Source organism: Hypanus sabinus, chromosome 2, assembly GCF_030144855.1.
Source record: "Hypanus sabinus isolate sHypSab1 chromosome 2, sHypSab1.hap1, whole genome shotgun sequence".
Lineage (NCBI taxonomy): Eukaryota > Metazoa > Chordata > Chondrichthyes > Myliobatiformes > Dasyatidae > Hypanus > Hypanus sabinus.
This window is the reverse complement of record NC_082707.1, coordinates 136,239,738-136,251,989: the sequence shown is the minus strand read 5'-3', so window position 1 is coordinate 136,251,989 and position 12,252 is coordinate 136,239,738. Positions and strand designations below refer to the sequence as shown.

At 38.1% G+C, this 12,252-nt stretch overlaps 1 protein-coding gene across 1 annotated transcript in view; it reads left to right on the top strand.

Annotated features, from left to right (window-relative positions):
• The window catches only part of ryr3 (ryanodine receptor 3), a 375,337-nt gene that overhangs the window by 225,760 nt on the left and 137,325 nt on the right, over positions 1-12,252 (top strand). Inside the window, 7 exon segments of the mRNA XM_059955616.1 lie at positions 656-746; positions 1,522-1,662; positions 3,052-3,215; positions 4,062-4,140; positions 6,265-6,354; positions 9,073-9,210; positions 10,536-10,601. Coding sequence (XP_059811599.1) covers positions 656-746; positions 1,522-1,662; positions 3,052-3,215; positions 4,062-4,140; positions 6,265-6,354; positions 9,073-9,210; positions 10,536-10,601 — 769 coding nt within the window.

The following is a 12,252-nucleotide window of genomic DNA, read 5'->3' as shown; positions in this document are numbered from 1 at the left end:
CTGTCTCAATAATTCTGAAGGAGGATGGATGGACTACCATGGTACAGAGCCTTGTGATAGAAACAAAGGTCATTCTAAGATATGAGGAATTCGTTATTCATTCGTCTGGAAATCAGAGGAAATCAACAATCTTGCTGTGTAGAGATATTGAAGAGATTGTGAAAAGCGATGAAGAAGTGGAGCTATGCCATGAACGTACATTGTGTGGAGGTTACGGTGTCTCTAGATCATGTTGTCAAAGATCAGATATAGAAAGGAGCAAGTTCAGGATACATTCTTGGGAAACCCAAGAGAACAATTCAGGATAGGAAAAGAAGCAATTACCTGAGATTCTCCTTATGACTAAGAACAACATTTAAGACATTTTCAGGAGGTTCTCATCTGGGTCTTTGGCTGCTATGCATCAAAATGACCAGAATTATTGCCAGTTCCTGCTTGATTTATCTTGTTCTGGATCTGTTTACACAGAAATTGGGTGCAAATCCCCATCATCACATTCCATGTAGGATAATGAAGATGATGTCCATTACTTGTAAACCATGGTGCTATCTCACCCTTAGTGAACTTATTAAACTGTGCATGTTTTCAATGATAAATCTAAAGAACCTTTAATTTTCCCTACGCTACACAATTTTTAATTGTTATTACTTTGCAGGTATCTTCAACCTTCTATGTTGCAACCACTTCTGCGCCGCTTTGTTTTTGACGTTCCCCTTCTGAACGAATACTGTAAAATGCCACTAAAGGTATATGCCTAACATAGTCTTTCACGGATTTAAAAATTATGTACTTTACAATTGTTGATCATTCGTTAAATTGCAGTTGGAAGTCAAGTTTATAATTCCAACAAGTTTAAAGTTTGAGTTCCCAGATTTTATTAAAAAATGTCCCAAAGTTGAGAAATCTTTTGATATATTTTTGATATAATTTATGGAATACTGATTTCTCATATTAATAAAGTATATGGAAAATACTGAATCTGGGCATAGATTTCCCAGTCAAGGAGAAATTGCAATGGATTCTGTGACAGTACCGGTCTTGCACCCAGACATTTGTTGACATCCACCCTGTTCTTAAACTCAAGGGATTCTACAGATGCTGGAACTCTTGAGCAACAAACACAAAATGCAAGAACAAGGCAGCATGTCGAGTAGCATCTGTGAGGGGGAATAAACAGTTGTCATTTCAGGCCTAGACTCTTATTCAGGACTGGAAAGGAAGGGGCAAAATGATAGAAGCTGAGGAGAGGGAGAGGAGTACAAGCTTGCAGGTGATAGGTGAAACCAGGTGAGGGGGAGGTGTGTTTGTGGAGAAGTGGGGATGAAGTAAGAAGCTGAGAGGTGATAGGTGGTCAGGTAAAGGACTGAAGAAGAAAGACTCTAACAGGAGAGGACAATAGACCATAGAAGAAAGGGAAGGTGGAGGGACTCAAGAGGGAGCAAATGGGAAGGTGAAGAAAGCAGAAGGGGTGTAAGGGGAACTTTTTATGCTCCTCATGTTAATTTCTTATTTCAATTATAGCTTCTAAGTAATCATTATACACAGTGCTGGAAGTACTATTGCTTGGCATGTGGATGGGGCAGTTATGGAAGTGCATCTGATGAAGAGTTACACCTTACCAAGAAATTGTTCTGGGGAATTCTGGATGCACTCTCAACAAAAGTAAGGTTAATTCTTTAATCGCATTAAAGGTTTCCTAAAATCTGGGCTTGCATTGGTTATTGAAAATTAGAGCTGTAAATGAGAATTATGTCAAAAAAGGCAAGGAAATATCTGTATTTCACCAAGGTTTAAAAAAAGGTAAACAAGCTACTGAAATGGTATATATGCCTCATATTATTTCAAACATTTTAATCATGCTTTCTTAGAGGTACATTTTTATTGAAAACAAATCTCTGAGCCTTGACTAATTGGTGTTTTAAGAATAATGCAAAAGCCTAAGAAGTGTATTTGGTATCCTCTTGAACATAGGAATCCAAAGCAGCACTGTTAATTCTCTTGAATTACATAAACGCATTTTGACAAGCTCAGATAGATTTTGGAAATCTAAAACCAGAGAGTCACAGAATGGGTGCAGTGCTGAAGGGGGCCATTTGGCCCATTGTGTGTGTGCTGGTTATTTATCAGAGCAATTTTCTAGTTCCATCTCCCGACTCCAGTCTTTTCTCTGTAACTTTGCTGCACTGGATTTTTATCCCATTCCCCCCTGAAGGCCATATTAGAAGGCAGTGCATTCAGCTGAAATTGAAAAAGGAAACATAAGAAAGGCAGCATCTATATAAAAAAATAAACAAGTTTTTTTGCTTAGTGACCTCAGTCACAAGTGAACTTGTTTTAAGAAGACAAGTTTTAAGAAGCAGGCAACCAAGAAATGAGCAAAAGAGAAGAATAGTTCAGCACGGACTAGATGAGCTGAAGGATCTGTTTCTATGCTATATTTTTCTAGACCCTGTGATAAGTGGATAATTCCACCGAGCCAAAGAGGGTGGTAACAGAACAAATGAAAAAACAGAGATGTAAATGTGAGGAGTAGAATCACAGAGCTGAATGGTACTGGAGATGATCTGGCAGTAACATAGAGAAATAGGGATTAACTATAATAAAAGTGAAGATGTTAACAGAACAGCAAGATACGTTGGGCAATGGGCTTGCTCTGAGAACAGCAAAATCTTGATGAGGCAATGTCCTTGTTTATCTCAAGAAAGTGTGAGAAAGTGATAGATAATGGGCTTCAATAGTGTGTCTTTTTTTGTTAAACACCACCCTAAGTTTGACTATCACAGAGCAATATGCAAACAGTGTTATTATTTCAAACATCTTCAACATTATTGAAGGAAGTTAATAGGCAATCTATTGTGTTGTGCAGTGTTTGTGAATGTATAAATTATTGATGCTATTTACATATATTGCTGGCAATGATCAGCTCCGTCAGTTTGAATTGAAGGTCTGAATATATTGCTTATAGTTACATTTAGTGTTTTATCAGTAATCAGCTGTACTTCTCATTGATGTTAATGATCCTGCCATTTAATTGTCACATCTCTCCAACAGAAATATCACCCTGATCTCTTTAAAATGGCCTTGCCATGTCTAAGTGCTATTGGAGGGGCCCTCTCCCCTGACTATGTCGATTCCAGCTTTTCCAATGATTTGGACAGACAGGCATCAGTGGATGACAAAGGCAACTTTGACCCGAAACCCATCAACACTTCTAAGTATGATATCAGAATAAAGTAACAATGGTCTTCAATGAATATGGTCCCTATACAATAAGTACTTATCAGTGTTTATGATTTGAACTGGATATTAATGTGAATCTGCAAAATAACTCTCAATGCTTAGGTCATTAATAATGTTAAAAAAGAATTGTAAATTCACATCTGTTTAAAAGACAATGCAATTCTGAGCTTCATCCTGAAGGTTTTACATTTCATTGAAGAAATTTTTGCTGTTAATGCCTCTTCACAGATGAAGCAATTTATTAGAATTTCTAACATCTTTTCATTTTGTTTGAATATTTGTAAAGTTATTCCTAAAGTAATTTTTCGTTGAATAACATGCATGAACTATGTCAGCATTACATAAGGTTCATGAATATTGCTTTTTAATCTGCATTTACCAAGGGATTTGCAGAAATAAACTGGAGCTATTAAGAGAGGAAGTAAGGGTAATTGAGATGGCACCAACACCACTGAATAATTTTATATAGTTCATGTAAAACTATGTATCCTCATCTTTTCTTTGTCTCATAATTGGCACAATTTTGACAGAAAATATATAAAACCCACACTTACCTAGAGAACAGCATTGACAAAGCACTTTGTTGAAACTTTAAAACCCGTTGGCAGTAAGGTAAAATAATCAATTTCAAACTTCATTCAGAAACTATTTGGTGCAAGATCTTGACCAAATTTGGTGGTTCTTTGACCAATTTGGCAATCCTCCATTAGTTTCATTATAAATAATTGCATAACCTAGTTGCAGGGTAATTTTGTTTTGAAAATATAGCTTCTTAAAAACTTCATTTCAACTTGTTTAGTGTCTTTAAACCTGTCTTTCAGTATTTCAATTCCTGAGAAGTTGGAGCATATTGTGAACAAATATGCAGAACATCTCCATGAGAAATGGGCTCTTGAGAAGGTAAAATATTAAGGGCATATTTTGGACATTGGCAGTATTTTCAGTAAAAGGAGTTGAAAAGAAGTTAATTTTAAGTTAGAGTTAAAATGATAATGCTGAAAATCTGCAGCAGCTCTAGCTTCTAATGATGAGTAAACGACGAGTGGAACTACCGAACCAGGTTAAATCCTGACCTTGGTGCTGACTGTGTGGAGAGTACAACTTCTTCCCGTGACTCTGTGGGTTTCCTCGGGAAGCCCCTGTTTCCTTCCATGTCCCAAAAATGGCAGGATGCGTAATAGGCCACTAGAAATTTCCTCTGGTTTGGAGATGAATGGTAAAATGCGGGCAGATTTGGTGGGACTGTGTGGACAATTGAATGAAATGAATGCGCAGATGCTGAATGGTCTGCTGTGCTTTCATGCTCTGTAACTGAATGACTCCCATCCAGAATTAAACCTAATCTCTATTCTTCAGCGCACTCTGCACAGCCTGCTGTCCTTACATGAAACAAGTTCCTGGGTGCCTTCTTCCAATGGGAAGCAGGTTCTCTGCTGGTCAGCAGGACCTAGTGCAATCAGTACTTGCAATCAATGTTAACAAGATGTGACGAAAAAATGCTTTACAATCCAGATAAGCCCCAGCCCCAGCTTCGCTGAAATTGAAACTCACTGGCATGGAGTAGCAATCATTCAGAAACAATTCTATTAAATGCATTATTAAATAATAAGATCAATTAAAATACAAGTAGAAAACTTAATCCATATAAACACTAGGAAACAACTAAATACATTTAAATCAACTTGATTAAATAAAAAAGGCTCATACTTGCACTTTACTCCTTAGCTGATGTTTCTCCATTAAAACCAAAGGGACTGCTGAACTTAAGCCAAGTCTGACAGGAGAATTCCCAACCGAAGTGCGATGAAATCTGCTGTAATTTTTGCTCTCCAGCTGGACTCCATGTAGAGTACTGTTGATCCATCGTCTGTTAAGAAGCTTGAGGCTTGTGCTTTCATTCAGAGTAATCCACACAGAGGCATCTATACAAGCCAACAGCCTTGAATTGGAACTGGTGGCTTTTAAGTATAAGACTTTTCATTAACTTGCATTTAGTACTGAATTGGACAAAAATTTAAATACTGCTTCAAGGTTAAGCAGGCATCTGAAAGGTACAATGCATCTACATCAAGTTACCACACTTAATAAGTTGAAGGCCTAACTCCTTGTAGGAATTTTATAGTCACAGCAGCTCTTTGCCTTGTCATATGACTGATTTTAATTGCATTTTAGAGTGACATTCAAGTTGCAAGTGCAACTACAATGCAGAATGCTCAGCAACATTGAAATTCTGAACATTGCATTCTGTTTACACTTGACAATCCAACTGCACAGAAAACCTGTGTAGATTTTTTTTGGACTTGTGTGTCCGCTTGCTCAGGTAGTGCAGGTAACTTGCCAAAAGCATTTTAAAAAATGGAAGCTAATTCTACATGGTACGGATTAGGGAGTAAAGAAATACTCTCTGCTTTCCTGGAGGAGTGCTGCTCCAATATTACTCACAGAGCACCAGAGATTTCCAGGACACTATAGCCCACTTGATATGCCAATGACCATCAGTGTCCTGTGGCTGCAGTGCGTATTATGTACAAAATGCGCTACAACTACTTGCCTGTGCTGTTTCAACAGCATCTGACATATCAATGACCTTCACCACTAACTAGGACAAGAGCAGCAGGAGCTTGGGCACCAATAAGTTTCCCTTTCACTGGCCCATCATCCCAATGTAGAACTGCAAGGTAATTTCTTTACTGTTGCTGGATCTAAAAACCCTGGAATCCCGAACCCGACAGTATTATGGGGTACCTTCACCAGAAGATCTGCAACAGTTCAAGAGATGGCTCACTGCAACTTTCTCTAGGACATTTAGAGAGAGTTAATAAATGCCAGCCTTGCCAAGAGTGTCCAGTCTCGAACACTGAGTAATATGGAATGTTAAATATGGAATGTTTATATTGTAAAGTGAAGTAAAGAGAGAATGATAATATTAGAGAAAAATGTAATGAAATCATTATGAAAGGGAATTGTGAAAAGTGCATAATTGTACATTTCAGCAAATGAGATTGTTTTGCTACTTATTTACAGATACAAAATGGGTGGACATATAATGATACAATCAATGAGAATATGAAGACTCATCCGTTATTGAGACCGTTTAAAACATTAACCGAAAGAGTAAGGGATTTCATGAATGTTTTGTGTTTAAATTGAGTTGTTACTAGTGGTCGCTACATTGTTTTCATGAAATTATAGGAGCACTTAATGAAGCTTTGGCTCCAACTACACTCTTGAATTTTTATTCATTGGTATAACTGTTAGGGAAGTGTTTGTTTCATATCAGGGTTTAAGGATAGTGTTTCATGGGAGAAAGCTGTTATAGAAGGAGCACAGGTGGGTAATGGGTTAAAATATGTTGATAACAGAACTGGAGTAATGGATGAGGGATTACTTTAAGGGGTCAGTGTAAGAGCTGGACATGACTATTGCAGCTCTCCACAGTGCAGTGCAATTAGAAGAGGTCTCACAGATTAAGAGCACAGGACTACTACACTTTGAGATATCTATTCGGGCAACATCAGGCTAGGAGAGGTTTGGCAAACAAGGGACTCAGTTATGACTGTCATCCCACATCCAAATCTTATTGCCCCATAGTATCAGGATGTAGAGCAGTACAGCACAGGAACAGGCTCTACAATGCCCAATATTTGTGCCGATCATAATGCCAATTTAAACTAATCCCATCTGTCTGCATGTGGTCTACATCCCACCATCCCATGCCTATTTATGTGCCCATCTACATAATGCTATTTGTATCTGTTTCTACCACTTTGCCTTATAGCACATTCCAGGCACCTGTCATTTTCTTTCTGCATAAAATGTCCTTTTAAATCCCCTTTAAACTTAAACACCTCCAGTGTTTGACATTTTCAACCTGGAAAAGGACTTCTTCAATCTATATCACTGAGTCAAAAATCAACAAAGTAGGCTGCTTCTTACCCATTTTGTGTTTTCTATCTATATTATTTCCCACATAGAGCAGATTTTATTCCATAAATCATTTGTTTTGGTTGTGGATTGTGTGTTCCCTAAGGGTGAATTTCCACGGCTTGGACTACTTTAATGCAAGGGTCCCTTAACTTAATTTGATGCTGAACACCTGTGTGTTGACCTGGTTACATTTTCCTTGCTACACCTAATAATGTCATAGCTGATATTAGAGCACTTCTGTGGTTGAATAATGCAGGTGCTTTAGACCATGACACTATTTAAATATGTGTGCCAGTTGGCTGAAATTGATTTCCTTGCTAAGATTAGCTTTTATCTGTTTGATGGCAATATCAAACAAATGCAAAGGTATATTTTGCTTCCGACAAATGTCCAATTATCTTTAGTCTGCTGGTGGTAATGTTAAAGTAGATATAATGAAAGTAGGTTTAAATCCCATATTCTTAATCCATATTTTAGGCTATATTTTGTCATGTTTTGTTTTCAATATTAACAAGCAATTTTGTATCCAGTACATAGAAAATTCTCTCTCCTTTAATGTATTTGTTTTCCAATAGTTGTATATTGATTACTTTGAAATATTTTTAAAGTATTGGGGTTAAGTATTATAAATGTTGTAGAGCAACTTTTGCTGAACAATTTTGTCAAATTTTTAAGCAGATTAAATAAATCTCTTTAAACTTTTTTGCATTTTTATACTGGGTTACCATGAAAGGTTTTATAAAGTTTGTCTTTTCTTTGCAATTCACATGTTGTGATGTATTTATTACATCATATAACATATTGCCTGATTCAATATTGTAATGTTATAAAGTTCATTGGGGTAAAGATCACTTCTGTAAATTCAGTCAATCAGAGATACCTTGTGTCAGTTGAAACCATGTTGGGCATTGTCTATTTTAGACGGGCTTTAGCCAAGGTTTTGTAACCTTCATTTCAAAAAGATTATTTGAACAAAATAATGGAAATAGTAGCCTTTTTCAAATGCTCTATACTGATTTCCACTTCAAGCTACACTCCCATTGCACTGATGGGTTATGGTGCTCTAGATAGTTCTAATTAAACATTGCTTGTACTTTTTAAAAACAAAGACATCAACTCAGGATGCATGCGGGCTGGCAGACTGAATGTGTGCCATTGCAGGGACTGGCAGCACCTGCTTCAAGTGTTGACAGACTGCCCAGATCATATGGTATCTTTCATCACCTCCTGTTACATATGAAATCTGCCTTCTCCACAGCTCTTTTTTGTCAGCACAGCTCTCCCAAGCCTTGAGATTTCTCTATAGTAAAGAAAGCTCAACAGTATGTAACCGTCCTTGGCATGGCAGAATATCATATTTCAATGCTAACCAGCTGCACTGCCTGCCCCAGCTCACCAAACATCAGTCTCTTGGACATCATTTTTATGCTGAGCTTCGGTGATTCAGTGTTGAGAGCACCAGAGGAGGACATAGTGTCAGATTCTTGCTGCAGCGACAATGAGAAGGTTTGAGGATTATGCCCAGTTCCCAGAATGCAGCAGCAGAGGGCAAGGGTTTGCACAGAGTTTCTCAGCACAGCAGGAGGTACCAGTGTAGAGTAGAAATGTGAAACAGGCCACCACGTGAGATGACACATTGGAGTCATTATTTAAAGCAAAAATACACAACCCTCAAGACTATGTAACTGGGGGTCTGACTTTGTATCTATAGGTTTATCCCCAATAACAGAATAATATAAACCTCATAATGCTTTATATTCTAATTTCATTTTTAGGTATATGCATCACTCCAGCAAAGTCTATAAATATCAAGTAGTCATGGAAATTTGCAGAGTCCTTAAAACTGCTTTGCATATTTCCAATATAGTTTTAAAATTATTGAATTAAGCTACTCCTGCTACACAGGAAAAGGAATTGTATCGCTGGCCATCCAAGGAATCTTTCCGGATCATGCTGGCTTTAAACTGGAACATTGAAAGGACAAAAGAAAGTGAAGCCATGATGCAGCATGTTGAAAACGAGAAATTACGCAAGTCCTCTCAGGTACAGCAACTTCTCTCTGATCTACCAAAGTGGCTCCTGTTACTTTCTCAAGTATGTTTTATGAGGAGATTGGAGAAATATTCATTTTTGATTTCACTTATTCATGTGGCTTTTTGGTATATGTTCAGCTTTGATCAGACCCTGTAAGCCAGTTATCTCTGTAGCATTGATTTCAACTAAGTTGTTAGCTACCTGCAAGTTCTTGATGTGATGAGATTTCATTTAGTGTGCATGTTATCTTTCTAAATTAATAAGTAATTGGACCAATGGATTTTCCCAAATTATTCTGACGTGATTGTCTTGATGTTAACATGACAAGATGGGAAAGTAACAAGCAGTATGATGAGACATAAAGAATGCTGAATATGACCCAATGGGTCGAATATACACCTGCTGGTATATCTCCAGCGGCAGACTTTGTTCCATGAAAGTGTCCCACTGTGTGAGCAAACAGCTGGTTTAAATCCTGCAGATTCTTTGTATGTCCATGTGTTTCCCATGGATGAAGTGAAGGAAAGATGAGAAATGAACTCCACAATAAAATAGCCAGAAGGAGCAGATGTTCTACCCAAGTCACTCGGTGAAAGGTCATCCATAAAAATATTGATATTTCTTTCCTTGTTTTCTTTATCATTATCTCCTTTGCTATTTTTGACCTCACCTGATACCTTTCCCTAATCGTACCAAGATCATAGTTAGAACATTTTTCCTTCTGCCAAATTCCCTTTTGTGGACTTCCTCTGTGATTCTCCATACAACACCTCACCATCGTGTCAATTTGGCCACTTACCTTGTTGGAAATCAAGGAATAAATGATCATTTGTATTGATCAAGTCCTCCTCATTCCCAGCTCTACTGAGTCTTCATCTGCTTCACAGCCCCTTGGATCCACCTGCCTACCTGCAAATCCAGAGGCAAATGTACCTCACTGTCGTAAATGAAACTAATGTTTCAGGGGAAGGGATGTTCAATGTGGTGTTCACATGTTCTCTCCATGACTCTCCATAGTCTAGTCACTCTAGTTTCTTCCCACTTCCCAAGGTGGTGTGAGTTAATGATATAAAAAAATTAAATGAGTTAGTGGGCTTGTGTGAGAAATTAAGTTGTATGGGAACAGGGAAAATAACATGGGGGGAATGGGATTAATGGGATTGTCCCTCTGGGACCTAGCATGAATCCAGTGGGCTGAATGGTGCCTCCCAAGTCTTTACTGGTATAAATATTTTTACTGGGTAGTCCAGGATAAAGGCATTTAATTTGTTACAAATTGAGAGCTAAACTGCCACTTAATCGGTGGTGATAACTTGTTGAATTTTCTCTTGCAGAGTTCGGGGGGATACACTCCAGTTCCTGTTGACTTGTCAAATGCTCTGCTCTCCAGAGAGAATCAGGTCAGTGGCACCATCTGCTGCCTGCCTTCTCATATAAATTGCAGTTCAAATGAGACTTCCTGTAATGTGATCAGATTTCATCCACTTTTGTTTTCAGATAAAGCTGCTTGATGGGAAATTTTCCAAAATAGTCCACTCTTCATTTGCAAATATTTTACTCTCAAGCAGGGAAGCCAAAACCTTAATCCCGATAAATTAACAAAAGCAGTAAATGGCTTATTAGGATTTCTGCTGAATAATTGATATGATTCAGAAGAGACAGTTTCACTATGTAAAGGCAACCTGAAATGGGTATTAATATTGATTAATTTAGTTTGCTTTGGTCTACTGCTCTTCCATGTGACATGCAGAAGCACACCAAAACTAACTCTCCCCAACTAAACTATTCCAATATTGATGTGTTTACCTAACTGTGTAGGATGTTGTTCAGTGTATGGTCTTCACAATAATCGTAATATATCCAAACCTTTATTTACCACTGTATTAATCTCTTCACTTATCAGGAAAAGGATGGGAGAAGTTGACACTGATAATGTCATTTGTTACTTACTTAACAGTTTTCAGTCCAGGCCTCTGTACCTCCCCCTGCAATTGGATCCTTGACTTCCTAACCTGAAGACCACAATCTGTGCAGTTGGGTGATAATATCTGCTCCTTGCTGACAATCAACACTGGTGCACCTCAGGGGTGTGTGCTTAGCCCACTGCTCTACTCTCTCTATACCCGTGACTGTGTGGCTAGGCATAGCTCAAATACCATCTGTAAGTTTGCTGATGATACAACCATTGTTGGTAGAATCTCAGGTGGTGATGAGAGGGTGTACAGGAGTGACATATGCCAACTAGTGGAGTGGTGTCACAGCAACAACCTGGCACTCAAATGTCAGTGAGACGAATGAGTTGAGTGAGGACTTCAGGAAGGGTAAGACAAAGGAACACATATCAATCCTCATAGAGGGATCAGAAGTGGAGAGAGTCAGCGGCTTCAAATTCCTAGATGTCAAGATCTCTGAGGATCTAATCTGGTCCCAACATATCAATGTAGTTATAAAGAAGACAATACAGTGGCTATACTTCATTAGAAGTTTGAAGAGATTTGACATGTCAACAAATATACTCAAAAACTTCTATAGGTGTACCACAAGAGAATATTCTGACAGACTGCATCTCACTATCCGCTATCGGGGGAGCGGGGGTGACTGCACAGGACTAAAAGAAGCTGCAGAAGGATATAAATCTAGTCAGCCCCATCTTGGGTACTAGCCTACAAAGTACCCAGGACAGCTTCAGGGAGCTGTGTCTCAGAAAGGCAGCGTCCATTATTAAGGATATCTAGCACTCAGGGCATGCCTTTTTCTCACTGTTACCATCAAGTAGGAGGTACAGAAGCCTGAAGGCACACACTCAGCGATTCAGCAACAGCTTCTTCCCCTCTGCCATCCAATTCCTGAATGGACAGTGAATCCTTGGACACTACCTCCTTCTTTTTACTATACAGTATTTCTGTTTTTTTGCACAGTTTTTAAAATCTATTCAATATATGTATACTGTTATTATTCTGCACGTTTATTTATTATTTTTAATTTTTTTATTATGCTTTTTCTCTTTTAGATTATGTATTGCATTGAACTGCTGCTGCTAAGTTAACAAAT